Here is a 27,859-nt window from a genome sequence, read left to right as displayed (position 1 = left end):
CCCCCTTCCCCCCCAGCCTCATATATATCAGGCTGGGGGTTTTTCCGGGGATTCGTCATCATGTGGCACGATGGGGCTGCCACTGACATGGCCGTTACAGGGCGTCGTGGGGCAGCGCTGGGTACGGCCCTGGCAGGGCATAGTGGGAGCTCCGCTTTGTACGGCTGTTACAGGGGATCGTGGGCGGCAGCGCCGGATACGGCCGTTGCAGGGAGTAGTGGAGCAGGGGGCCGCGGCGTGCCTCAGAGGAACAGTCTGTTGTTGTCGAGAGATTGCCGACTCGGGGTCGGATGACTGGATCAAGGGGCAGCCGACTCGGGGTCGGGCTGCGGAGCCGAAGATATCCGACTCGGGGTCGGATTGCTGGATCAAGGGGCAGCCGACTCGGGGTCGGGCTGCGGAGCCGAAGATATCCGACTCGGGGTTGGATTGCTGGATCAAGGGCTGCCGTAGTCTTCCTGGGCGCGCGTGCCGGTCACGTGGGGCATGGTGGCTAAATTCCCCCGTAACAGATAGTAATTTAGCTTAGTATTATTTTGAATATTCTCCCATAGATAACATTAAGATGTAACATTGCAACAGTGCATGGCGGCTCAGGCCATGTACGTGAAGCTTCACCATCACCAGCCGTTCAATCTACAATCAACGGCTTCGATCTCTTCCCACCTATCCTTCGGCCTAATTATCCCACCAGGCCCCCACTTGCTGCCGACTGTCCGGTCAACCGTGCGAGGAGTCGGCGTCAAAGGCGCCCTCGTGCGGCCCCGACCCACCGAAAATACTACTCTATTTTCCCACTTCGCGGTATTAATGCCGAACTTTTAATCCGGGCCGTCCGTTTGCCCGGGCCATCAGATAGCGGTCGCGTGTCCGGCTTAATTTCACGCGCGCGGAGGTCGCTCTCTCCCGTACTCTGACAGCGACCCCTAAAACCGAACAGTAGCACATGTCCCGTCCCATCGCGGGCCCCACTATCCGACGGATCAGATCGATCCATCCACACCTGATCTCCGATTTCGGTGCCCATACTTCCCCAATAAAAATAATAATAGTAATAAAGAATTAAACGGTCCGGCTTCAGCGGCAAGGTGAAAAAGGCGGTAAAAGAATTCGGACCCGAACCGATCTCGACCGTCCCGTTGATTCACCGGCCGTCGATGGACGGTGGGAATGGAGGATGTTACGACGAACTTTGGTCCCTGGTTACTTTTTCCGGAACTGTTTTGGAAAGGGGCGATTCTTCGTACGACGAAAGGGAAAAAGAAGAAGAAATACCTTAAATGATCTCATCACCCCGCTGGGGTTAGTACTGAAATGACCAAAATAGCCCAATCCCTCCCGGAAAAGCTCGCGGCTGGCTACCGAGGTCATTTTTGTCAGAAGAAACTGCCAATGCCGCCTTCCCACAAGGGTGTTTTTTCCGTAAATTTGATGAAATGGGAGGGTATATTGGTAATGGTGTAGAGGAAAAAAAGGATGCCCCTCATCCTATCATCCCATCACGTATAAAAGGGCGACGAAGGAAAAAAAAAAAGAAAAAGGAGTGGAAAAAAAATAATAATGGGCTTTTCTTTATTTCTTTATTTTCCCCTACAGAGTATTGAGCTCGGAAGAGAAAAGGGAAGACGAAGCCATAGCGAGAGTGCCCCTCTCTCTTCTTTCTCTCTCTCTTTCTCTGAGTTCTCTCGGTCGTGAGTTTCGATCCGGCGCTCGGGAAATCGCTCTTTGATGCTGAATTGTTGTCGAGAATGCTCGATCCGTTGCGTTTTGCGGCGTTTGGAGATGGAGATCTGGGGCATCTAGGTCTAAGATGAGGTCTCTGTTTAGCGTGGAGCTAGGCCTGAGGTTCTTCGGAGCTCGTGGTTCGGATTTTAATAGAGAGAGATGGTTTGGCGGTCGGAGGCTCTGTTTTGTAGCTCCTGGTGGAGGTTTGGAGAGGCTAAGTTTCGGAGTCCAGTGGCTTGTGGGGGGTGAAGCTCCTTGTAGTGCTTTTTTTGCACTAAAGTATCATTTTGAACTGGTTAGGGGAGTTTCTGAGGTGAGATCTGGAGGTTTGATGTTTCTTTGGTGCTTCTGGTCAAATGCATGGGCTTCCCTTCGAGCTTGGGTGATGCAAGCTGGGATTTTTTGAGGTTGTGAAGGGCTGAACTGGTTGAAAGCTTGATTTTTGCTGAGTGGTTTGGAGCTTTGGAGGGAGATTTCTTCGCCGCTTTGGGTTTTTGTCGTGATTGCTTGCTTGATTACTTGGCTGAGGTATTGGCTACTACTTCTTCAGTACGTTTTGCCTTTCTGTTTTTTTTCCTTTTGTTGAGATTTCGGATGAGTAATTCTGAGTTTTTGGTTGGAGGTTAGTGCGAAGGATTTGGTTGGAGTTTTCTGTTCGGAGCTTTGAAACCCATCTGCTCCACAATATCGGGGCGAGTCCATCCAGTTCTGCTTCCAGAGTCAGAGATTTGGTGCGTAAATTCTTTTGGTTTGAGCTGGATTTTAGAGTTTTATGTGCTGCACCTTTCCTCCTAGTTAAGACGACGGATTGGAAACTTTAGGGCTTCAAAGTTGAAGATTGGACCTGATGAGAGTGGAAGCGAGCGTTCTTGCAGTGGGCCTGGCTTCGGATGAAGTGCTTGGCGGGTTTCCAAGGGGCTTGTGTCACCAAATGGTGTTTTTGATGCCATCTATTGGTTCTCTTATATTTTGTGTGGTCATTAGCTGGGTGGAAAGGCAAAATCATCCCATTGGGAGTGAAGAAATCAAAATTTTCAATATAATTACCTTCTAAGGGGAATTTTATGGGAGGTATGACAAACAGCTAATCGAGCGAAACCAAACAAATATGACTTCATCATCACACGGGTGTCTTTCCTTGAAGATTTCATTTGTTTGTTGAAGATAGGGGGAGGTCGTGGTGCTCAGAAGTGTTTCATTATTCGGTGAACCTATTCATAGTTTCAGGATGAGGCTCTCAACATCGGGGACTTCCGCAGCAGACACAGGAAGGTGAATTTTTAGCGTGCTTCTTTCTGGTTTATCTAGAAACCTGGTATTCTGGCACCTAAATGATTTATGTTTTAACATTTGGGTTGCTGTTTGTGGATCAACAGAATTCAGCTTATTTATTTTTTTTAAAAAAAAATTAAAGAATTTAGGTTTCATTGGCATAATTTCCTTATGTGGTTTGGCGAGAAAGTTTCTTATCAATGCTTGAAGTTCACTAGCTGCACTTGCTTACATTGAAGATGCTTTTTGTGTGTGTGTGTTCGTGTTCTTATCATGCTTGAAGTTCATATTTAGGTTACTTTCACTAGCTGCACTTGTTACATAAAAGATGCTTCATATTTGAGTTACCTTTCGAGTTTTCTAAAATTCAAGATTACTTTTCTTGCTGTCTTAATTCTCAGTGTTTCCTGTATATCTTTTTGATTGAATTTGGTTTGCTGAGCAAGGTAAAGCAATAATCACTGTGTTTACATTGGGAGATTATGAGTTTCTCTAAGTAGTATTCTCTTGTTTGATAACTCTTCACTATTCCTGGTTAGTTGGAAGGAAGGATTGCATTCTCATTTTGGAAGAACTTGCATCTTATAATTGCTCATGTTTGCATGGCAAACATGGGCTATGGACACGACTGTTATAGAATTTAAGCGAAATCACTTTTCCCTTGGATGATAGATGCTTGCTTTTCTGCCATCATGCTTCTTCTTATGTTTTCTGTCTCTTAATATTACAGGGGAGCAAAAGTGTCTGAATTCGGAACTATGGCATGCATGTGCTGGACCGCTTGTGTCTTTACCTGCTGTTGGAAGTCGTGTAGTGTACTTTCCTCAGGGTCACAGTGAGCAGGTCAGTTTATACGTATACTGCTGTGGATGATTTATGTCTCGACAAAGTTCATACTAAGTTTTGCATAATTTGTAGCATGTGTTTTCAACATCTGCTCTTGAGGGTGTCTTTTACTACTTGTGTAAATATAAATTTAAATAATTTAGTGAATAGTCATGCTTCTGTGCCATATAAAGAAAGCGGGTGTCACATATTGGTGAAGTGGATGAGTGTATTAAATCATTATTATGTCGTTCAAGTTAGCTAGGCCATGCAAAATCTTATTTGATCAAGACCTTATTACTGGCATCGCATAGTATATTTGGTTTCCTCTTATCCTTTCCTTAGAGAATTTGAATAAATGATGCTTGATTTTACGTTTGCAGGTAGCTGCATCTACCAACAAGGAAATTGATGCTCACATCCCAAATATCCAAACTTACCTCCGCAGTTGATCGTCAGCTTCACAATGTAACTATGCATGTAAGTTTCACTCAGACAAATGTTGGTTGATGTAGCATGCATTTGTATAAGCTGTCTAATGAGTGAATTCCTGCTCGAACAATTTGAATCTCAGGCAGATGCAGAGACAGATGAAGTTTATGCCCAAATGACATTGCAACCCTTGAGCCTGGTAATTGACAGCACTGTATGCTTGTGATCTCAATTTGATTGTCCAATGATTGATTTCATAATCTATATATATGACATATTACATCCACAGGAGGAAACAAAAAGATCTTTATCTTCCTGCTGAACTGGGTACTCTGAGCAAGCAGCCAACCAACTATTTCTGCAAGACACTGACTGCAAGTGACACCAGTACGCATGGTGGGATTTTCTGTTCCCGCCGTCAGCCTGAAAAAGTCTTCCCCTCCATTGGTGGGGAAAACATTACCTGATCAAATAAAATTTTATTTTTTCCAGTTGAACCAATTTGAATCTTACAGTTAAGATCATTGAGCTTATCTTTTTTTGGCTTTATCATTATTCCCCCAGGATTTTTCCCAGCACGCCCCTGTGCAGGAGTTGATTGCAAGGGACCTTCATGATAATGAGTGAAATTTCGTCACATTTTTCGCGGGTAAGTTTGTTGTGGCTGCCAGTGGAGGTTAGTGTTTAGAGTTAAAGAATTTTAGAGACACATAAATCTATTCGTTGGATAAAAGGTGAAGAAAGTTTGTGTCGATATTATAATATCGATAAACATAAATATCCTGAGTTGCACTATATTTGAGAGAGAGCATTAGAAATGGAGACAGGTGAAATTTAGAGTTGCACTAACAAACAAAAAAAATAAATATTCTTCAATTGTTCACTCCATGCAGGGTACTAGAAACTGGGAGGGAAAAACAGTAGTCTCGAAGAAATCTGAACTTAGTTGTTAAAACTAATTGAGAAATCCAGAATGTTGAAGGATTATCTCTCATAAAAGTGAACAACTTGTCCGTCTCTAATTCTCTTGTGCCAAGCATTCGTGGAGTTGCTGAGCATAGTTGAATGAAATTCTTTTTCTTTAGTTGAAGTTGATCCAGCGGCAGCTATTTATTGGGCATATTATTTCTGTTGTATTTGTAAGGATCTTGGGAGATCCACACATCGGTTAGATCGTACTCTCAGGAATTACTATCAATATAAATTGATGATAATGAGTTCTCAAAAGATACTGAGTAAATTGCCCATTGATCTCTTCTTTATTGCTGGTTGGCTGACTTAATTTTAGCCTTGTGCTTGCTATCCTCTTGCATAGCCTATGAGGCGTGAATTGTATGTCAGAGCGAGGGAATTATGCAAGTTTAATACACACGTTGATATGGTATTAAAACTGTGTTTTCACCAAAAATGGATGGCTAATGGATGTTTATTTCAATTTGCTCAGTCATTTTTCCTCTAAGCACAATGAATTTACCCCCAGGGAACATTTTTGTGGGAATACAGAAATGCACTACCTCTTAAGTGATTGATGATAAGTGATTTTCTTGGAACCTTTCTTTCCTGCAATTGCTTTTTAATTTTTTTTTTTTTTAACCTAGTCAAAACTTTGAATAATTTTTGCATTTGATGACTCCATATCCACCATTCCCATTTTGATAAGCTACTTATTTTCACTCTGTTATATTCATATAATCTTCCTAGTCTTGAAATATCAATTACCTCTTTAACTTTCATCTGGAATTCTAGACTAAGGTTTGATCATTCTTTGCTTTCAAACTAATTCTCGTCTATATGTGAGTTTTTCTGTTTGATCTATTTACAAATGTTTTCACTATTAAAGTTATGTGCTTTTCACCAGAAGAGGCATTTACGTAGTTGTCCACATAGTGGACAGTAAGTCCTCTAATAATGCATCTTGTCACATCAATCATGAATTGTCAGTCCCTGTTTGTGCTGCTAAGTTCCGAAGAGGTGCTGATCTCTTTTGTCTTTAGGTGAATTGTATTGCGTACTTTTTAGATTAAGTAGTTCAGAATTAGCTTGCCTTCCCATATAGTCTATATTGGAGAGATGTTCCATATATGTTGGGACATCTTCAGCGAACTACTCGTGCTGTGTTGCCTCAACCCAAGGGCATTTGGTAAGGAGCTACAGTCCGGCGGTTGACAAGCCACTGATCGGAGGCGACTGGACTGGAGTGCTTTCATCAAATGATGCATGTGGGCTGAGCCATTCCTAGCGTATGGTCCATGAGATAGTTCTGGGTATGTAATTATTTTAGAAAACCTTAAAGCTGGCTTTAAACATTTTAGGACAAGCTTTTAATTTGACATAAACTCTCTAAATAGTGTCAAGTCCCTACTAGGGATTGGATGAACAGGGTGTGCCATGAAACTTAGAAGGCCAATTGGTGGATAAGGAAACACACCTCATAGTTTACGTGGTTTGAGAGGCTTAATGTAGATCACATCATATGGGCTTTGACTATATGTGTGCCTTCATAATTCCAGCAAGATGGTTCAATTGTCCATAAAAATATTGTTGATAAGGACCAGCTATTATTTTTATTGTTGGCCATTGAGCGACGCACGAGCTAGTGTGTTCAACATGATATGCTTTTTTATTAAACACATTCTTGATTCAGGTCAGCCAAAGAGGCATCTTCTGACAACAGGATGGAGTGTTTTCGTAAGTGCAAAACGACTGGTTGCAGGTGATTCAGTCATTTTTATCTGGTATGTAGTGCCATACCTTATTTCTGTTGCATGCTATAATAAGCTTTTCACTCTTATTGCTAATTATTGATTTATTGCTTCTATCAGGAATGAAAATAATCAGTTGCTTCTGGGTATTCGGCGTGCTAATCGCCGCAAACAGTTATGCCTTCATCAGTATTATCATGTGATAGCATGCATATTGGACTTCTTGCTGCTGCAGCCCATGCTGCTGCTACCAATAGCCGCTTTACTATATTTTATAATCCCAGGTAAATATAGCGCATATTGTGGGAATTTATCGCATTGTTTCCAAGTTATCTTGACTTGAATCTTTTGCTTCCAGGGCAAGTCCTTCTGAATTTGTCATACCGTTAGCTAAGTATGTTAAAGCAGTTTATCACACCCGTGTTTCTGTGGGTATGCGTTTTAGAATGCTGTTTGAGACAGAAGAGTCTAGTGTTCGCCGGTAGGTTCAAACTAAACCCCTCTTTGAAAATTTCATTTCCTAAGCATTTCCTTTCATAAACTCTCAAACTTTTTATTATGTTCATGTATGTGTATAGATAAAGACAAATTCAATTTGGTATTTTTTAATTTATGTAGTTACTAATATGCTTCTGTTTTTTCATGTAATGTTACCTTTTCATGTTTCATACTTGTTCATATCATCTTATAAATGTTGCCTGTATTATATTCAGTTACATGGGCACGATCACAGGGATTAGTGATCTGGATCCTGTGCGCTGGCAAAACTCACATTGGCGTTCTGTAAAGGTATTTATAATGCAAAACCTTTTGTCTTCTATGCTCTACCGGGAACCTTGCTATATGTACAATTTGACATGATACCCTTCATTTCGGAGAATATTGTTTTTTGGAATTTGTTCGCCAACAATTTCCTAACACATCACAGATGAATGTCACAAATTCTGGTTTTGTGGTTTAGGTTGGTTGGGATGAGTCGACTGCTGGGGAAAGGCAGCCAAGGGTTTCCCTTTGGGAGATTGAGCCTCTGACGACGTTTCCAATGTATCCATCTGCCTTCCCTCTTAGACTTAAACGTCCATGGCCATCAGGCTGCTGCTTCTTTGCATGGTATGCTTGATGTTTGCATTTTGAAATTTCATACTTGGTTAATATTCTCTACTATTTAGTGAGAGCCACTTTGCTCCCCCGTCTCCCTCTATACCCTCACCTTACCCCCAAAAAAATCATGTGAATTGCATGTCTGTTTCTAGTATGCATAATTCATATCTACCATGCATCTGCAGGTGGCAAGGATGATGAAATTGGTCTAAATCTTCCACCTATGTGGCTTCGGGATGGGGACCATGGGTTGCCGTCTTTGAGTTTTCAGGGACTTGGAGTGACACCTTGGATGCAGCCTAGACTTAATGCTTCAATGCTTGGTCTCCAGCCTGATATGCCCAAGCAATGGCTGCGGCAGCACAGCAGGAGATGAGGACCATGGATCCTTCAAAACAGACATCGGCAATTCTACAATTCCAACCACCTCAAAGCTTGACTAGCAGATCCACTCTATTGGCAAGCCAGATTCTACAAACAAATGCAACCTAACTCTCAGCAAGCCCTCCTTCAGACCATTCAAGAAAACCAGGGTCAAAACCAAACTCGCTGTCAGTTTTCTCAACATCAGTTGCAGCATTGCAACTCATTTGGATCAGGATCAGCAGCAGCAGCAGCTGCAGCCACCACTGATTCAACAGCAGCAGCCACATCAAAGGTTGCAACAGCAGCAGCAGCAACAGTTGCAACAGCAGCAGCAGCAGCAACAATTGCAACAGCGGCAGCATCAGCAGCCACAGCAACAGCAAATACATCAGCAGCATCAACAGTCACAACAGCACCAGCAAATCCAGCAGACACACTTGTGTAATCTTCAGCAAATCCCTAATGTCGTCTCAAGCCTCTCACAGCTTGCCTCTACTTCTCAGTCCCTCATCATTGCAAACATTATCTTCATTTTGCCAACAACAAACCTTTCCACACACCAATATGAACCCAGCATCCATGTCTGGTGTATCCCCTTACATAGTATTTTGCGCTCATTCTCTCCTGAAGAAACATCGAACATTCTTAATTTTCCTCGAACCAGCTCAGTAAGCACTTCAGGCACATGGTCATCCAAGCGACTAGCAGTTGAATCCATGCTCCGGAACTCAGTGCATGCAGCCCCAGGTTGAACAGTTAGACCAACAGTCGAACATATCTCAGCACTCTGTCACTTTACCACCATTTCCAGGGAAAGATTGCTTGCTTGACCAGGAATGCAACACAGATCCTCAAAATCATCTGCTTTTTGGTGTTCATATAGATTCTTCGCCTCTTTTGATGCAGAATGGCATGAGAAACCTTAGGAGTGTTGGCAGTGAGACTGATTCAACAGCCATGCCATTTCTGACTGCTGCAGGAACGGATTTCCCATTGAATCAGGTATTAACGAGTTCCAGTTGTGCAGAAGAACCGGGATTGTTGTTGAAAATGGGCATGTGAACCCACAAAATGGAACCTTTGTTAAGGTGAAAATTTTTCTCTTCTCATCCGTTTGATTTGATTTATTTTTTTATCATTAATCTTATTTATGTTTGTTTTATGAAGCTGCTTGGTATATTTTTTTCTGAATGATACTGCAAAACTTTGTAATTCTGCAAAGAAATACTGAGTCTAACTTACCTTCCAGATTGTTATGTGCACCTCTGGCTCCTGACTATCTGGGTAGTGTAGATCAATGTGCTATATTACATTTTTTCACTGTTTTCATTCCATGGTAATTATGCCGCTGATACATGGGCCTGATTTGTTATTTTATGATGTTGGGTTATGGTTTGAGAGATGCTTGTTGCATTAATGGATTTCCTGTGGTTTATTTTCTTGCAAGATATATAGTTAATATACAGGGTTGGTGGAACTAGTACCTGGATCCATGCCGATTGCCTAGCGTTACGGTATGGTACGGTTCCGTGCTGTGCCGACTTGTGGCATACGACAAAGGGGAGCGCGCAGCCGCAGAGGGAAGGGGAGGGGGAAGGAGAGGAAAAGAGAAGAGGGAGGAGGGAGGGAGGGAGGGAGGATTTCAAGCGATCTCTCCTCTGGCCGCAGTGTAACGAAAAAGAGAAGAGAGGGAGAGAGCAGCCAAGAGAGGGAGAGGGCTTTTGAGCCCCCTCTCTTTTAGTGCGGCATAACAGGGGATGAGCTCCTCTTTTGAGCCCCCTCTCTTCCGGTGTCTTCAATTGAGGGTGGAGCCGTGCCGGTCCACCCTTGAATTGAGGGGTGAAACCGTGCCGGTCCACCTCCGGTATGTCTCGGTACGCCCTGAACCAAGCAGTTTGGGGCGGTACAACCATGGTTAATAGTACTAGCATTATCTCTTTCTTGAACTAAAGTTTGCAGAAGCCAAAGTTACCGGTACAAATGCCTGTGTAGGCAAGCCAAGTGCATTGATTTCATTGTTGTGATGCATTGTCCTTTTCACTGATGGGCTACACCTGTATTGGTAGGTTTACAAATCAGGGTCCTTCGGAAGGTCACTGGATATTACCAGATTTAACAACTACCCGGAGCTGCGAAGTGAGCTTGGGCGACTGTTTGGCCTTGAAGGCCAGTTGGAGGACCCTATGAGATCAGGCTGGCAGCTTGTATTCGTCGACCGGGAAAATGATGTTCTTCTCCTAGGCGATGATCCCTGGCAGTAAGTTCTTCATGCGCTTCCTTCAGATGATATCATATATACGTGCTTTCTTGAGTGTTCTTTGCATGAATATGGAGCTGTTGCTTCGCAGAATCATAGGGCTCATTGAGATGTTGTTATATGGAATGTTAGAAATTTAGCTAGTTTTGTGTATTTGTTTAGATATCTACTTAAATTAAACTTATTAACTGATATCTAACCCACTTATGGAAATTTCTACATGCAAGCCAATATGCTTGCAACTCTACCTATTAGATTGTCATGGTTTGGTTGGTGATTGTTCAGCCTTAGGTCTAAGCTGTATACAGCACTTTTGGCCATACCAAAAAGTTTAGAAGTTGTTCAGGTAAGAGCCAAAAAAAGGGTATGAAAAGAAAAGGCAAGTTAAGGTAAATTTTGCGAGGAAAAAAAATTAAAGTAGATTTTGTGAGGAAAAAATAATCTTTTGGGCAATTAATGATTTACCAGTGTAACTTCAACTTGTAATTGCACCATTTAAGATCCTGCTATCATGACTTTAAGCAAAGTTTTTCACAGCAAAGCATGTATGCATAACTAATTATAGCAAATGAGAGGCAGTCATAAACTTGACATGAGAATGGATGCTTGTATGGACAAGCATGCATGCTTGATCAAATACTTAAATTGAGATATAGCCTCCTAAAGAATTCCTCTTTTTTATTTTTTTGACAAATAAATCATATTCTTCAATGTGGAAACTATATTATTTACAAAAAATAAAGAGTTCAAGTAAACAAAATCATTTTATGTGGATTCGGTTCACGCATTGCATTTTAGTGACTGGAGTGAAAAAGCCTTTTAAATTACATCGCTTTCTTTTTGAATAGAAGGATAAGACTTTACATATGTGAATCATATAACATTAAACAAGAAGCACCATTGACAGTTTTCCAAAAGAATGATACAGTCTAGTAATAGTTTCTGTTACCTTATTTTTTTTCTCTCATTATAATTCAGGTTTGTAGAGATATGAGAAACTGATAAAAGGAAGCTCCTTTCAAAAAACTGGTCTGAACTGACCCAACTATATGAATTAGCCCATATAAGTTTGCAGTAACCATTATTGGTTCATGCTAACAGGCTTTTTCTTAGATTAGCATAAATTGGCTCACAGGTGAAAGTGTTAGCGGTGACAGCCAAATGCTATAATGGCCTCGTCAATACCAGTTTGTTATACCCGTTTTTATTTCTATGTTTTAATCTGATCTAGCTATTCTTTCCTTCTTGAGTTTCATTTTTTTTTTCATTTTCTTAATTAAAGTCCTGATATCCTTTTAGCTGAAGGACTGAATTTTTTATGTTCTTTCAGCCTCAAGCTTTTTATAACACAACGGTGTTGAACCTTAGCTCCCTAGAAGGATTATGTTGGAGCAAAACTTAAGTAGCATCACTGTGCACAGTAGTTAGGTCTTAGAAGTGATTGTACTGTTTCCCAACTTGAAATATGGGCATGCATCCATGTGGATCAGAAGCTTGTTTTACTTTTCTGGTAGCAGTTATGTGCATAAGCCTGTTCATCTCGAAGTATCATTTGCATGCATGACAGTTTCGAAGTGATTATAGCATATTACACATTGCTGGAATGCTTGCACACATTGACACTTAAGAGACACAAGCCTTTGGTTGTGCACTTCATGATTAAGTGGCTAAACCATATGTTGTACCATGTCCATTTATAGCTTTTACTGATACAGAAGCGTGCCTATAAATAGTCTTTAGGATATGCAAAAGCTTAATTTGATAACTTATTTTATGATTTGAACTATTAGGGCTCAGTTCATAGGTACAAGAAGGTTATGATCTCCTCAACCCCACATCATGTTTCATTTTCATAAATGGATCGATCACTACAGTCGTCTCAAATTTAGGTTTAGATTTGTGGAATGCATGATACAGAATGCTGCACAGGGTGCAAACCTTAACGAACTCCAGCTTTTTTTAACACATTTTGGATTATTTTGTTTGGGTGATCACAGCGATATCAATATATCTCATACAAAGCATCTTTTATATAGCTTCCTGTTAGCACATGAAAATGAAAGACTGATGTGAGTCTTGCTAGCTTGATTAATTGGATACCGAAATTGATTGGATGCACAGGTCTAAAACATGCCCATACGGTTGGGTTTATGACACATTGAATTCTATTTTGCTTTGCATTGTAAATCCAGGTTAAATTTATGACACTGCTTTAAATATTGCTAGGATATAGCTGGAGTCTAATGCAAACATAATGTTCTGATGAAATAATGTCTACGTTTTGTGCTTTGTGCCTTTTCCAGAGAGTTTGTTAATAATGTGTGGTGCATAAAGATACTCGCGCCCCAGAAGTGCAGCAGATGGGCAAAGGGGGTGAACTTCCGAGCGCAGCCCCAGGCAAGAGGCTTCCAGGCAGCGGCTGTGATGGATATGCGAGCAGGCAAGACTCGAGAAACATGAGCAATGGATTGCTTCTGTGATGCCTCTGGACTGAAAAGAAATAGGAGAACAGAGAACATGAAATCCCATGAGTTTGAAGTCCAGAACTCTCGTCATCTTGCTGTCTTGCCCATCACACAGTACTGTTTCGTCAGAGTAAGTAGCTTGGTCTATGTATGTCTCTAGTAACTGTATTATAGGTAATGCCACGCGACTTCGATATAATTTTATCAGAATATGTTTTTGTGAAGCTAGGCATTTTTATAATCTTATACTCTCTTCCTGCGATGCTTTATTTCCCAACTCGTTGAAACCAATCCCTTACCATCCATTGTATTTTGTGGTGAATGATTCTTTCATTAGGCTTCGCATCCAGGCATTATATTTTTCTGCCACAATGTCTCTCACCAATTTGCACATCAAAATCTTTTGAAGTTAGGACATAGGATATCGATTTTAGCAGGCTGCATCATTCTTCAGAAGAATTAACAATGCTTTGAGCATCCGATTTGATGGAAAAGAAAGTTGTTTCCTTCTCTGAGTTTAGAATGGCAATTGCTAGTGGTTGATGGCGATTGGAAGATAAAGGAGTCTTTTCCGTTGCCATCTCTATCCGCTATTTCGATTTTGATCCATCCTTGTCCAGGCTGAAATCGAGTCAAAAAGCTGCACTACTTTAGTGGTGTTGTCCATCCTCAATCCCCCTCAGTGCCATCTGCCGCACTTGTTTGGTTGACCGCGGCGTCCAACGAAATCGCACCCTTTCTCCTTGCTTGCTATCGGAATTACCGGCATCTTCACCCATGATCTTTTGGAAGATTTGCCATCTTTGTCGAATCTTCAGCCGGGCCTCCCTTCTGGCCTCTAGATCTGGTCTCTTTCCTCAGATCTCACGCCGCCTCTCATGATCTTCTCAAGATTGAATCGGAAATGGAATTGGATTTGGAATTGATGCTCTCCATCGCTTTCCGAGACCTAATCATCCATCAATTTATGTTGTCTGGCCGCCCAACTAAAGAGCCATAACTGTAGCATAAAGACGATGAGGTGCCCATAGTGTCTTACGAATCTAGGCATTGTGGGTAAAGGTGAACAGTGTTTTATCTTCACAGTCGCAGGTGAAATTGATCTGGAAGGCAAACAGTATCTATCATTCGGTGGGATCTTTGGACATCAGTTTTTCTGCTGTTTGGAGAGGTTGTCACTTGACAGTGAGACCGCAGGAGGGTAGGCTTTGTGTCATTTGCCTTTAGATGCCTTCACTTCCGGTGGATGTCGTCATGGCTCGAGCTGTAGTTGAGAAATAAGATATAATACATGCATGCTTGCGTATATCAAAGGGTTGCTCTCCTCGGGTATCTTAAACCCTTCCAAATCCTGTTGATGGTGGGATTTGAATCCATTGTTCAGCCAATATCAGAATTATCAGCTTTGACAAATTCGTATTTTTGGAAGAGAACTTTCTGAGATTTGAATGAAAAAAAAAAACTTAAAAAACTTTATGATGACGTTTCCTCTTTAATCCAACTAAAACTATTCGATGTTGATTTTTTCCTTATTTAAATGTATTTAAAACAGGCTCAAGAGAACGATTATATGGCAAATTGCATGGTTTGGATCAGTTTGGAGATGTATTTGGAAAATTGCATGGTTTAAAAGAATGGTCATGCATCAGACATAATTCTCTTGTAGATGACCACCAGGGAGCGGTGTTATAGCATTATAAAGCTCAATTATAAAAAAGAGAGGAGAGAAATCAATAAAAAAAGTGTTACCACATATTTTTAAGGAATTTTTTTCTAGTATGTACAGTTACTAAATGCAACTAGAAAGCCTTTGTTCTTCTATTTTTGAGAAGAAACAAGAACTTTTAGCAACGAGACTGGCGCAGCATCGAGAATTTAAATCTATAACCATAATCATAGTCTTGATAGACTTGTGAATCCTCATTTTCAAGCCTTCTTGTTCAAACTATTATTTACATGTATATTCCTTTTCACAAATTCTATTTATGTTTGATTCTTTGCTCCTTTTCCTAGATTAACCCATATAACCCTCTGGGTCTTCATCGTACATATCATAGCATCTTAGATCAATTTTTCATAACTATTTTTACCGAGTATATAAAAGCCATTGTGTTCAAGTAATTGTCATTATTGGACATTATCACTTTTAATCAATTAAAATAATCTTAAATTCAAATATTTACTAGTTGAAAATTATTTTTTATTTGATGCATAATGATTTGAACAGATAAATTTTCATTTTATTATATCAGTTACTAACAGCAATAGCTGTGTAACAAGCGGGGTCTATTATTTGGGGATATCACCTATAAAGTTTGTAGCATATGCAATAAATATATAGAATCTGATAAATCTGTCTGTCCGTATGTCTATCTGTGTGTATGGTGTGCGTGTCGAGGCATGCATAGTATTGGGAGCTAAAATTAGATTTATACTCCTAGTAACAAGCGTGAAGGTTATAGTGCAGTCTTTTGTTGTTAGTTCACTGAAGCGGGTCCAAGGGGCTGAGCTGAGGGTGGCTTGGGCTGGCTTGAAGTTCAGCAAGCACTGTAGACTAGAGCTCTATTGTTCCGAGGCAATCGGCAACAATCATTGGTTGGATCTAGCAGAACGTAGGTGGGGTAGGCAACTACCACCTAGCTTAGAGACATCCGGTTATAATCTGTGGTGGGATAATCTTGCAGGTGAAGCATGTGTATGAGAGCCAACGAAGCAGTAGATTGGATGGGCCTCATATAGGGCCAGCTACTCTGGAGATACTCTCTTTGATGGGGAAGAGGGGATTACCGGGTGCGCTTGGGACCTATTATTTTTTAACTCTTTTTCTTGTTTCCGAAGCTTAGCGAAACCACATTTGGATTGCCACGAACATCTGTCCCAGGATTTTGTTGCTCACATATCTTTTTGTCTGGAATCCCTGTATGAGTGTTCTATTTGAATTGGAAAGAATACAATAAATCTTTACTCCAGCTTTGAGTGGCCTCCCAAACCTGTTCATTTACTTCACATTAATTCTGATGGTCATCAGTTGCATCTGGATTCGAGACAGCATGCGCAAAAATTGATTAGCCTCAAGCCATTGCTTCGAGGTTTCTACAATTATTTAGGTAACTAAATACAAGTCAAAGTTTAGTTGATGACTGTTGGGATGGACTTACCAGAGAGCCCGAGTCTTCTACGTAAGTTAAGGGAGAAGCCCAATCTTCAGGAATTCTTAACTATCACAACAGCTGTAAATTTAAATTTCAACTTTGTATCCGTTGGACTTACCAGAAGAGGAATTTTTAGCCATCACAACAGCTGTAAATTGAATTTCAAACTTGTATCTGGTTCGGCTCCACCAGAAGAGAAAATCTTAGCTGTTCATAACAGCTGTAAATTTGAATTTCAAAACTCATTCAAATTTTGTATCAATATACGCTATACTTCTATAAAATATGTAAACATGATGTACATTCAAAATAGAGGAAATCAAAAGCTTTTTCTCTCACTCTCATCTTGAATTCTACATGGTATCAGAGCAGAGGTCTAAGTTCGAATCCTGTCTCTGCACTCTTTAACCTCATTATTAAAAAATTTCGCATGTTGTGCTCACCCATTAAAAAGAAAGTCCAGCCCATATATGAGGGGGAGTGTTAAGAAAATGTAAAATATATAAATAAATCTATATTAAAGCTTAAGCTTTTGAGACAAGTGGTGATTTTAAGTGGTGCCTTCATCAAATCGATATCCAAAATGCCTTTCTACATGGTGTTGTTTCCAAGAAGACGTGTATATAAGCCAACCACCCGGCTTCATACATCCAGAATTTCCTCACCATATCTGTAAGCTTCAGAAAAGCTTGTATGGACTGCGTCAGCTCCCCGAGCTTGGTTCGGCATGCTTGACAGGTAAGCTGTAGAGTTATAGCTTCATTGGCTCCAAAGCGAATAATTCTTTGTACACGTTGCATCGAGGTCAACTTCATATCTACTTTCTCATTTATGTCAATGACTATTTATCACCAGGTCCGATACTCATGAAGTCACCAAAATCATCAACCTGTTCGGCCAAGATTTTCCTATCCATGACCTCAGCAACTTAAGCTTTTTCCTTGGAGTGGATGCCTTGTGGACACCCTTAGTCTCTTTTCACTCAACAAAAGTATATCGTTGATCTTTACAAAAGGTTTCTCTGGACAAAGTTAAATTCTTGCAGCACCCCGATATTTACTTCCTACCAGTTATCAAATTTAAAGGTCCCAGAATTTGGATGATTCCATCTCTATCGAAGTACTGTTGGTGCCTTACACTATTTAGGCTTTACTAGACCAGGACATCGCATTCGTATCCACAGTGTCAGCAAATATATGCATCAATCCTGGGTACCTCACTAGCAAGCCTATTAAAAGAATTACTAAGCTATCTCAAAAACATAGTTTCCTATGGTCTCCACTTATCCTCTCATTCGCATCACACTCTGGCATGGTTACACCGACATTGATTGGGCTAGGGTTGTGATGATAGAAGAAGTATTGGTGCTTATTGTGTTTTCTATAGTGCAAACTTAGTTAGTTAGAGCTGCAAACAATAGCAAACAACTGCGAGAAGTAACACTGAATCGGAATACAAATCCTTGCCAAACACTGTTGCCGAGCTTCAATATTTGCAGTCCATACTTAATGATGTTCATTTGCCCTTAAAGGAAACTCCTACATTGTGGTTGTTGACAACATAGGTGCTACCTACCTATCCTCCAATCCAGTCTTCCACGCCAGAACGAAGCATATTGAAATCAGTTTCCGCTACCATGCGAGAACAAGTGATAAAGAAATAACTGAGAATTTCATTTTTATTGTCAAAAGATCAGATAGCTGATCTACTCACAAAACCTCTATCAGCAGTGAGGTTCATGCATCTTCGAGACAATCTTCATGTGCAAGAATTGCCCATTCGATTGTGGGGGCATGTTGGAACGGACTCACTAGAAGAGCCCGAGTCTTCTACGCAAGTGAAGGAGAAGCCCAATCCCAGTATTTCTTAGCTGTCACAACAACTATAAATTTGAATTTCAAACTTGTATATGTTGGACTCACTAGTAGAGAAATTCTTAGCTGTCACAACAGCTATAAATTTGAATTTCAAACTTGTTTTTCGTTGGACTCAACAGAAGAGGAATTCTTAGCTACCACAATAGCTATAAATTTGAATTTCAAACTCATTCAAATTTGTATCAGTTATGCTATACTTCTATAAATCTGTAAACATGATGACGTTCAAAATAGGAAATCAAAAGCTCTTTCCCTCAACTCTCATCTTGAATTCTATAATGACTGACACCCTCAACATCGAAAATGAGAGCTTAATTATGGTGTTTGCCCAAACTCATTACGGAAGAGTTGATTAGGGCACCATGTCTAAACACAGTTGAGAGGGTCCTTGTACATTCACATGTTCTCATATTAAAAGAAGCAGCACACTCATATTTTTGTTTCCTTTTCTTCTCACTTCGTGAGGAAGATGTATTCTATTTTTTTAATTATATATTTTGATGCAGATGTATTCATGATAATAAAACAACAATATGAGAGCATACAACTCTGGCCACTTCCCCTTGCAAGACCTCATTGCTCCCTCTGTCATTCACACTTGAACAAATGGATGCCTGGAAAACAAAGCCATTTGGAGCAGATTTTTCATTGAAGTATGGAGGGAAGCAGGGGATGCGGCCAAGTGCGAACTCATTATGTTGCTGATAGTTATGTGTCAAAAATGTGTTTAAGATGGGAGAATTCACATCAGGAAAATTTCTTGGGTGTTTGATGTGCCCTGAAAACTCCATCTAAAGTTCTGTCTAGATTAGATCCTTTCAGAATTAATACATGGTAGTCTTAGAGGGCACTCCAAACAATTGTTTGAGTGTGAAATGCTCTGAAGCATCATCTTTGCAAAGAAGTGGTCTTTTAGGAAAGTACCTGAGGAATGTCAAATATGAAGAATATAGCGCAGCTTGGGTTTATCTACAGTTTATGGGAATTTTGGTCGGAGGAAAGTATTACTTTCGCAAAATAACTTGCGCTGAAAGTGAAGTTCTTCTTGTTTTGTTTGTTTGGGAAGTGAATGTTGAAAAATGCAGCTCTTTGAAAGTTTAAATACAATAGGTATCATTTACATTAATTTTTGAATATTATACAGTAAATTAGAGCATCATAATTTGTTAAGCCCCATATCTGGAACATGATTTGTCGCGCCCTAGATCTGAAGCATGACATGGCATGCTACCGAAGGGTACAACCCACGATAATATGAAGCCAAATTACATTTAGCTATCAAATCTATCTCAGATAAAATAAAATAAGTAGGAAATCTAATTTATTGTTTATAAAATAAAAATCAATATTAGTTCAGAGCTTCTAAATCTAAACTTAAATATCAAATATACAATATTTACTATTCAGAAAACCACTAACTACAAATTTATAATCAACTAAAGAACTAAAGTTCTGTTCTACTATATAGATCGCCAAGCTTGCTAGCATGAACTTTAAGTCTGGACCATACTTGAAGAAAAAAAAATAAAGATATATGAGCGACGCAAACTCAGTAAGTAAATTTTTCACTATTTTGCCGGATCAAACATAAGTTTTTGCATGTCAATGCATCATTAAAAAAATAATAGATATTACAAAATAAAATATTTTATAGTACAATTTATTAAAATAAGTCATAAAGCCATCATGTATGTATAAATCATTCATAAAATATGGTTCCTCGTGTATAGTATAAATAAAATCATAAATTATTAATCATTGATCAAATTACTACTCTCGGACTAAATGCTAAAGTCACTATTATATTCATGACAAGGCCGTAATCAACAAACAGCAACTATTATTATCTGTTGGTAGGATCGTATGCCAACTACTATTATCCACTAGCAGGATCGTATGCCAATTATTATTATCTGCTAGCAGGGTTATATGCCAACTACTATTATCCGCTGGAAGGATCATATGCCAACTACTATTACCCACTAGTAGGATCGTATGCCACCTGTTATTGCCTACTGGCAAGGTCATATAAAATTGAATGTCAATCTACCCCACTTTTAGAAGGCATATATAGCTATTTGAGAGCCCTTTTGCCATAGTCATTAATACGATTTTCTTAAATCATATTTTCTTGAATCATACATTAATAAAACATTAAATAGCTTTATAGAGTTCATAGCCCATAAATAAGCATTTAATAGTAGAATAATCATGAAATTATTTTTTTATAACAAAAATATTTTCATAAATATGGAGCTCATAATTCACAAATATTGCTTGACTGTAAAACAATTATAGATCCATTATTTCGCAATAAATCATGAGTTTATAATATCGTATGCTTGATCCTTAATTTTAACAAAACATAATATCATCAATATTTAACACTATTTTCATATTTTCATTATACCAGAAAATAAATAAAAATTTAAAAATTAGTAAGAAGTATAAAGTTTACTTACCTCTTTCATCTTACACCGTCAAACTTTATTACGTGATTTAGTTAACCCTATTAAAAACATTAAAAGCAAGATTAATTTTTATTCGAATTAAAATAATAAAAAAGATGGTTGTTGGGTGATAGTGTTCGGTGGTTCCGGGTGGGTCAGGCCTGAGCGATTCGATCAATAAATCATAGGGCATGAACTCGATCGAGGCCAAAGTTAATCAACATGGTTCATTAATGAAAGTTTCAAGGACATTCACCAGGGCAAAAATAATTCGTTAAGTAGGCAACCTGGGCACTAGAGCGGAACCAAGGCCTTTTACATGAGTCAACTCGAGTCAACGAGACTCGATACTGGGTTTCTTAGATCTTTAAGAGAGAGAAAGTAGAGAGAGGAGAGAGAAAGTAGAGATAAGAGAGAGAAAGAGAGGTATGGTTCTCTCATCATCTTCTTCTTTTCTTCTTTTCTTTTTTCTTCTTCTTTTCTCGGTAAACAGGGAAGAAAGGGAGGTGGGCTAGTAGCTGGAGTGGTCATGGTCTGGTGAAGTACCACCGGCGGTGGTGACAGCCGACAGCGGGTGAATTCAACCCAAAATAGAGCCGAATATGAAGAATTTTGGCTCAGTTGTCCTTGGATCTTAGCCTACTCGCTGGTGGCTAAGGGACTGGCATTTGCTAGGGGCCAACTCGAAGATGGGGGCAAAGGTCTCGGTGATGATGAACATCGGCGGCAGAGGTGTCCAGAAGAAAAAGAAAAGATAAATCAAACAGGGGTAGAAACAATGTTTCCTTACTTTGGTCAATTTCCGGCTGATTACGCAACCAGTAGCTGCGATTCCAAGTCATGGAAAGAAGAACAAGGAAAGGGGAAAGAGATCAAAACGTTACCTCAGCTTCGAAGGCATCGGCAACCGTATATTTTTAGTGAGCACAGTGACCCTAGGGGGACCATATAAGAAGAAGAAAGAGGAGAAAAGAGGTGACAATGGTCGGCTATTGTTGGTGGTGGTTTACCGGGGGGTTCTAAATTGGAGTGGAGGCTAGGCTTATCCTAGCCTCTGACAGAGTTCATGGTGAAAGGTTCTTCCTTCTCCTCCACAATCAACGAGGACTCTGCCCTGTTTTGATTGAAACGGCCCTTTGAGCCGCGATTTAGTATCGGGCCGGGCCAACAGGCCGACCCAATGAGGCTAGGCCTCGCTGCTGCTCGCTCACAGCATTCTGAGCAGCTATTTGCTAAGTTACACCAGCTTGAGAGACCAAAACAGACCAAGTTCCATTAGGTCACCCACCATCACAACTTGAGCAAAAGGGAAAGCTTGCTTTCTGTCCAAGTAATTCGAAGGATGGAAAAGAAACCATGCATCTAGTTCCTAGAAGAGATTCATGCTTCACATGGTCCTGAATCGGATCATAATTTCCCAGTTAACCAGGCTGTCTGAATTTTTTTTCATAGAAAAACAAACACTAAATGTTTTTTGTAAGATCTCACCAGCAGCTGAATTAATATCTGGATTGTTTACTGCCCCAGGTTAAAGAGTCGTTTTAGAATAATGGAACACAATAATTGTCTGCAAAAACCTACTGTATTCACCAAACTTTTTCCAAAGAAGACAACTGAGTACAGCAGAGGAAAAAGAAACGAAAAGAAAACACGGTACTGATTAGTTTGGGTTGAGAGTTGGGAGTCATCTAGATGATGTAGAGCAATAATGGCATAAAAAATGGCCTTGGAATATCATGATGACGATAACAATTTACGTTCATATCTGGTTATCAGAGTACGCTAGAAATATAACTGAACACAAGGTATCAGACAACGTGAAGAGTGCCCTTGGAGAAAGATTGCATGAAAGGACCTATTAATTTTCATTTACAAGGTAAACACTGAATATTTGGAATCCCTTACCATGTTCACAATAGGGGGTGGCATCATTCACCACTCCCATACTAAAGCAAACCAAGTCTGAAAGTATGGCACTAAATTTAGCAGTGTATGGTTTAAAGCTCTACAGAAGCCAACGACAGCATCGGAAACGGGAAGGTATGTGACCAGTTTGGCGTATCTGCTCCACTTGTCGAGCTGTTCTAGCTGCCTCTTGGTTCTTCTGGCCTCAGCAGTGGCTTGTTTCTCTTCTACCAGTAGGCTTGTTTTTGCCAGCTTTTCCTGCATCTTCTCTTGTGCTCGGGCTTTCATTCGTTCAACTTGGCCCTGAAAGTTAATTTTTATAAACAAGGGAGAGATTTAAACTTTAATAAAGAGGATTGTGCCACGAAGCAATGAAGGTTTAAGAACATGATAACTTGAAATAAAATGTGATATCCTTAATTTCATAAGTTGACCTCTCTTTTTTGAAAAAAGTCTCTTGGCGAATAGGATTTGAAAGTAGGTTCTTATTTACAAAGCACCAATATATTTCTAAGCATAGATCTTATTTAGGAGTTTGTCTTTTTCTTTTTGATATTTCAGCACTAAAGATTCTAACTGAAAATAACTTACAGCACTTCTTTATAATATTTATCAGTAATGAAAATATGAACTTTCACATGAATTTAAGCAGGGGAACGGTACCTCAACTTTCCTCATTTTAGCTTCAAATTTTGCTTTCTGATAACTCTCCCATTCTTGTATCTTGACCTCTTTACGCCTATATCTGAAGTATGGAAATAGTTAGGACTAAAATAATCCATTGACATGATCTATCTAGCAGATCATAATATCGAGTATCTCATGTTATTCAGGTGAAGCATGTTAATAACAGTAACTTGCAGTGCCTCATAGCAGGTTTAATTTCAAACTGTAAAAGAAAGTTACCGACCTATCTTGTCGTTAAAATTCAAGAAGCATTTACAAGAAGGAAAGATGAGATAATGAAAAAAAAAGAGAGGAAATTGTCAGAGAAAATTTTTTGCCGCTCATCTAAAATATGCAAAGGTACAACCTTCCCTCTAACTATAGGTCAAATGGTAAAATTGTTAAGAGCAATATTTTTCTCACCAAACCTTCTTAAAGGTGAATCAAACAGCTTTTTCTTTTCATACATCGTGCAAAGCACATAGGAACTCTTCCTTCTAAGCCTCTAATTTTTGAAATGAAAAACTACATATCAAAATCTGCTTTTAGCAATAATAAGAGAACAATTACATCAGATTGCAATTAAGCATAGTATAAGCAACCAGCTAGTTCCAGGTTGTAAGTTCTAATATTCACCTCATTCTCTCTAGTCACTACTTTATGAATGTGAAGTCGCATTCAATTGGTTGATAGAAAAAGCAACGTACCTTGCCATATGTTTAGATTTTCGACACTCCTCCCATGCTACTGCACGTGCTTCATACTCTGCCTTCACAAGCTGGCCTACATCAAGAGTCTTGAGAGAGGGGGAGGCTTGTTCTGCATCACCTTTACTGGCCCAGGCAGCAATGTTCATCTTACCTAGTTGCATGCCTAGGGCAGCAATTTCTCTTCTTGTTTTTAATTTCAATTCCCTCTCAGATAATTCTTTCTTGCCAAGTTTGTTTTGGCTATATTCATCATCCACAGTGGTCTCTGCAGGAGATGATGTTGGTGCTCCTCTTTTAGGAGTCGATGGAATTGAAGAGAGGGGGCTGCAAGTGGGTGTTGTGGCTCCAACAGGAGTTCCTGTCCTTGATGGCTCCTGACTTGGAATGGGAGTCATTTCTGTGCCCACATCTCTCATAGAAACTGATTGTCCAGTCAGAATAACTGCGTATAATAAACACTAGGATTAATTGAAGTGGGATGGTGATCTGTGGAAAGTCAGTAATAGCAATCGATGGTTTTAAGGAAGAATATCAAGCAATTCGGCAGGACTTTTCTGAATACGATTTCAAACTAAGAGTGACGAATTTTTAAACTAAATCAAATTCTCGCAAGTATAATACTTTTAAAACTCTTGTTTCCACCGAAACCATAGAACTAAGTTTCCATGCCTTCAATTGGCTACGGATTTCAAATGTCACAATCTTGGCAAATTTGTTCCTTCGATTGACTCTAAAAATGCAAATACCAATTTTTTCGTCTACAGGATTCACTTTAGCAGACAATACAACAGCGATCTACATGGAGAAATAAGAATACCAGATGTTTCAGCGACGGAACTTTCTGGGACAGATAATTTCTTGTGATCTATTTCCTTCCGAAGTCCATAATCACCACTGTTTGCAGCATCCGAACTGGATTGCAGGCAATTAGGAGCAAAAGAGAACTTCTCCACCACATTTTGCGCAATTGGATTTATGGAACTAATCCTTTTTGTATCTGCTGCCTGGATAACAGAATGCTTGTGGTCGGCTACTATTGATTCGGGAGCAACCCTCACCGAACTGGAGATCACTTGACGACTTCCCTGATTCTGCATGACAGACCTCTTCAGCAGATTTGGACTTGGATGCATCATCTGCCGATTCACTATCCATTTCTCTGCATCATTCCACTTTGATGGGATATGCCTGAAAAAGGGACCAACTGCTGGATGCTGTAATGCTCTTTCTCCTCGATGAAACTCGAAGCTACAGGTGCTTCCATTGTCATGGCCACTGTCATAACCATTACCATCTTCTTCTAGAGGTCTCACAGGGTGTACTGTGCTTAGGTTGCTGCTGGGCTGATGTTGGCAAAAACCACCCTTAGGAATGTTCTGAATTCTACTACGACCTGTATCGGCTTTCTCTTCGGGGCAGGGTTGAGTTAGGTTGCCTTCTGAATTTGCAATCACAGTAAGGGAAGAAGCATCTTTGGAGTTAACTATAAGCAACACCAAACTATCACAGTAAATATTGAGTGATAACATAATGTGACTTCAGATGTTCAAAAATTAATGCTAATAAATGATCATTTTTAAAGCTCACCATCACCGACCTTCCTCATCAAATTCTCCAGCTAGTAAGCTATTCTTTGCATGCTCCATGTCATCATCATGCTTGGAAGGGGATGCTCTGGATGAATTGCCACCCCCTTCCTTTCTTCTACCACCATGAGATCCTAATAGCTTCATCCTCAGTTTACTAGGGGAAATCACACCCATCTAGATGCACAGGAACAAATTACAGCCAAATTAGACTTCGTTTGTAGTTTTATTTCATTTATATTTACAGCACAAATGATTTATTATGTCAGATAAACAAGTAAAATTAGTTGACAGCAACAACATTCTGATAGCTGACCATTTTGTAGACAATGTATTAGGAGTCCCAACAGAACCTCCGATGATTCAAACATAAGAAGATGGGGAAGAGGGGAGATAAAGATCAGAGCAGTCTAAAAATTATTGACAAGTGGCATTCATATCAACTTCCATGTACCAATTGGACAAGGTTAACCAAACTCACGCATATATTAGATGGAATCCATGGATTAAAGAATGGGAAAAACTTTTCTACTACTAGTTTAGACTACTAAGCTCACAGTACACTGCTAGTAAAAAACTAAAAGGCTTGGAAAGAAAGGATGAATCAAATAATATTGCCCTTTAAACAATGGTCCATGATCTTTTCTCAGGAATTATAGATTAGTTTTCAGCTGAAAAAGAAAATAAACTGACAACAGCATTCAGATAAAATCCAGAGAATCTGCAAATAGACATGTTAGATCTGAATAACACCTCTACCAATCCAAAACAAGAAAACCAGCATTCATCAAGATATTAATGAAAATAATTAGCCCAAAGGAATATGTTGAGCAGGGCCATATCCCACATATCATAGATTGAACCAACATCTCTTATAGAGTTAAGATTCAAATCAAACTATCCTACTAAATGGATCAACCGAATCATTTTGGACCTTCAAATAATAAGAGTCAAGATTAAAATCAAACAACATCTCTAATATGCCATTCAGGTGAAGGATTATCCAGCCAACCAAAATCATTAAAAACTTATATAAATATTCATATATCATATTTGGTAAAAGATATTAACTCCAATAAGTACATTCATATCAAATCAGTTAAAAACCCAGAAATTTTTTTAAAAAAAAAAATTTATAACACATAAAGGTAAACTCATTGATTGAAATATTGAATACAAAGTATATAAGGAGGAAGAACCAGCAAACAGAGGAAAGTTTCAGTGTTCCAAGCAAAAATTATTAAAAAAAAATCCAGAAAAATAAATGAATCAAGGCATTTAAGGATTCAGAACAACAGTAAAGGGCAACTCCACTTCAGGCATGCAGGAAATTGAAACGAATACCTGAACTTTATGAATCCTCTCATACTCCATTCGCGAGCGACAGAGAGAGAGAGAGGATCAAAGCCTTTGAGACTCCCCAGTCTCTGGCCCTGAGGTTTTTGTAGAGCCTGAAAGCGAGCGAGGGGAAGTACGGGGTAGGCGATCTTTTACAAATCCTCTGGAGCATTTCCAAAACCTCGGCGATTATTTTGCGGTCAGATCCCCACGTCCACCGTGGTCTTCCCCGTCCTTTTTGGCTGTCCTCACTGGGATCCGCTGCGTCGGTGACTCTTTCAAAACTCCGAGTCCAGCGAACCGAAACGGCCCATTTAAGCGTTGGAGGTGCAGTTCCTTCCACTATTCTATACGTCTATTCTATACGTTTCATAATTGTAAAGCTCGATTTTGCTGTTTCGTGCGATGTGCGCCTCAGGCTTAAAACGTTCGAGTCCGGAGCGTAGGGTCACGTGAGGGCTAGGGAGTAGATTGGGTAACATGGCCGCTGGAGGTCTGAAGCTGAATCTGATGCTGGTCCAAATTTTTTTGAACCGGTGACGGTTTGAGTTGGGCCGGTTGAGGATTGGCTCCTTAATGACCGCTCGGTGATTAAAAAAAGTAGGGATGCAGGAACAGCAGAAAATTTACTTAGAAGCAGCCATCTTTGAAAGAATGTATAATAGCTCACTGATGGAACGCTCTTGCACCGAAGATGAGCAGAGCCAAATGATCTGCTAAAGCTTTGCAACGTAAGAATGCATCAGCAGAGAGCGTTCAGTCCCTATCAATACTTTATTTTTAATATTGAATCAAACCAATCAATATTGAAAACCAAATTGGATTAAACAAACCAATGTTTGCTTGATTTGGATTTTTCTCTAATAATCAAAAAATAAAAATAATAAAACTTTGTTGTGATAGGAGTTGCATCCCAAAAAACAAGACTCTATAATCAATTGGGCATCATCTTCTCAAAGCATTAATCAATTGCGCATGAAAGAATGACTATTATGCTAATTACCTTCAAACATAAGTTTGGGAAGCAGAT

At 39.7% G+C, this 27,859-nt stretch overlaps 2 protein-coding genes and 1 long non-coding RNA gene across 3 annotated transcripts; 2 read left to right on the top strand and 1 right to left on the bottom strand.

Annotated features, from left to right (window-relative positions):
- Positions 1-1,552: 1,552 nt before the first annotated feature.
- LOC120112467 lies at positions 1,553-3,001 on the top strand. The gene is made up of 2 exons (XR_005514103.1): positions 1,553-2,253; positions 2,353-3,001. It is a non-coding gene; the product is annotated as an uncharacterized LOC120112467 (long non-coding RNA).
- A 607-nt stretch (positions 3,002-3,608) lies between these two features.
- LOC103710514 (auxin response factor 17) lies at positions 3,609-13,436 on the top strand. Its single transcript, XM_039132145.1, is given in 24 exon segments — positions 3,609-3,627; positions 3,728-3,840; positions 4,206-4,245; positions 4,248-4,274; positions 4,277-4,302; positions 4,397-4,476; positions 4,544-4,693; positions 4,812-4,903; positions 6,899-6,989; positions 7,077-7,117; positions 7,120-7,240; positions 7,315-7,437; positions 7,670-7,745; positions 7,918-8,050; positions 8,210-8,395; positions 8,398-8,516; positions 8,663-8,928; positions 8,930-9,012; positions 9,015-9,144; positions 9,146-9,465; positions 9,468-9,511; positions 10,490-10,680; positions 12,984-13,024; positions 13,027-13,436. Coding segments are annotated over 24 exon segments (2,646 nt in total). The 3' UTR covers positions 13,161-13,436.
- Positions 13,437-22,333: 8,897 nt separating this feature from the next.
- Positions 22,334-26,984, bottom strand: LOC103710513. Its single transcript, XM_026805952.2, is given in 7 exon segments — positions 22,334-22,730; positions 22,733-22,832; positions 23,193-23,274; positions 23,903-24,347; positions 24,723-25,388; positions 25,503-25,668; positions 26,836-26,984. Coding segments are annotated over 7 exon segments (1,590 nt in total). The 5' UTR covers positions 26,866-26,984; the 3' UTR covers positions 22,334-22,629.
- Positions 26,985-27,859: the final 875 nt, after the last annotated feature.

Source organism: Phoenix dactylifera, chromosome 11, assembly GCF_009389715.1.
Source record: "Phoenix dactylifera cultivar Barhee BC4 chromosome 11, palm_55x_up_171113_PBpolish2nd_filt_p, whole genome shotgun sequence".
NCBI lineage: Eukaryota > Viridiplantae > Streptophyta > Magnoliopsida > Arecales > Arecaceae > Phoenix > Phoenix dactylifera.
Note: the sequence above shows the minus strand (reverse complement) of the source record. Positions and strands in the feature narration are given on the sequence as shown.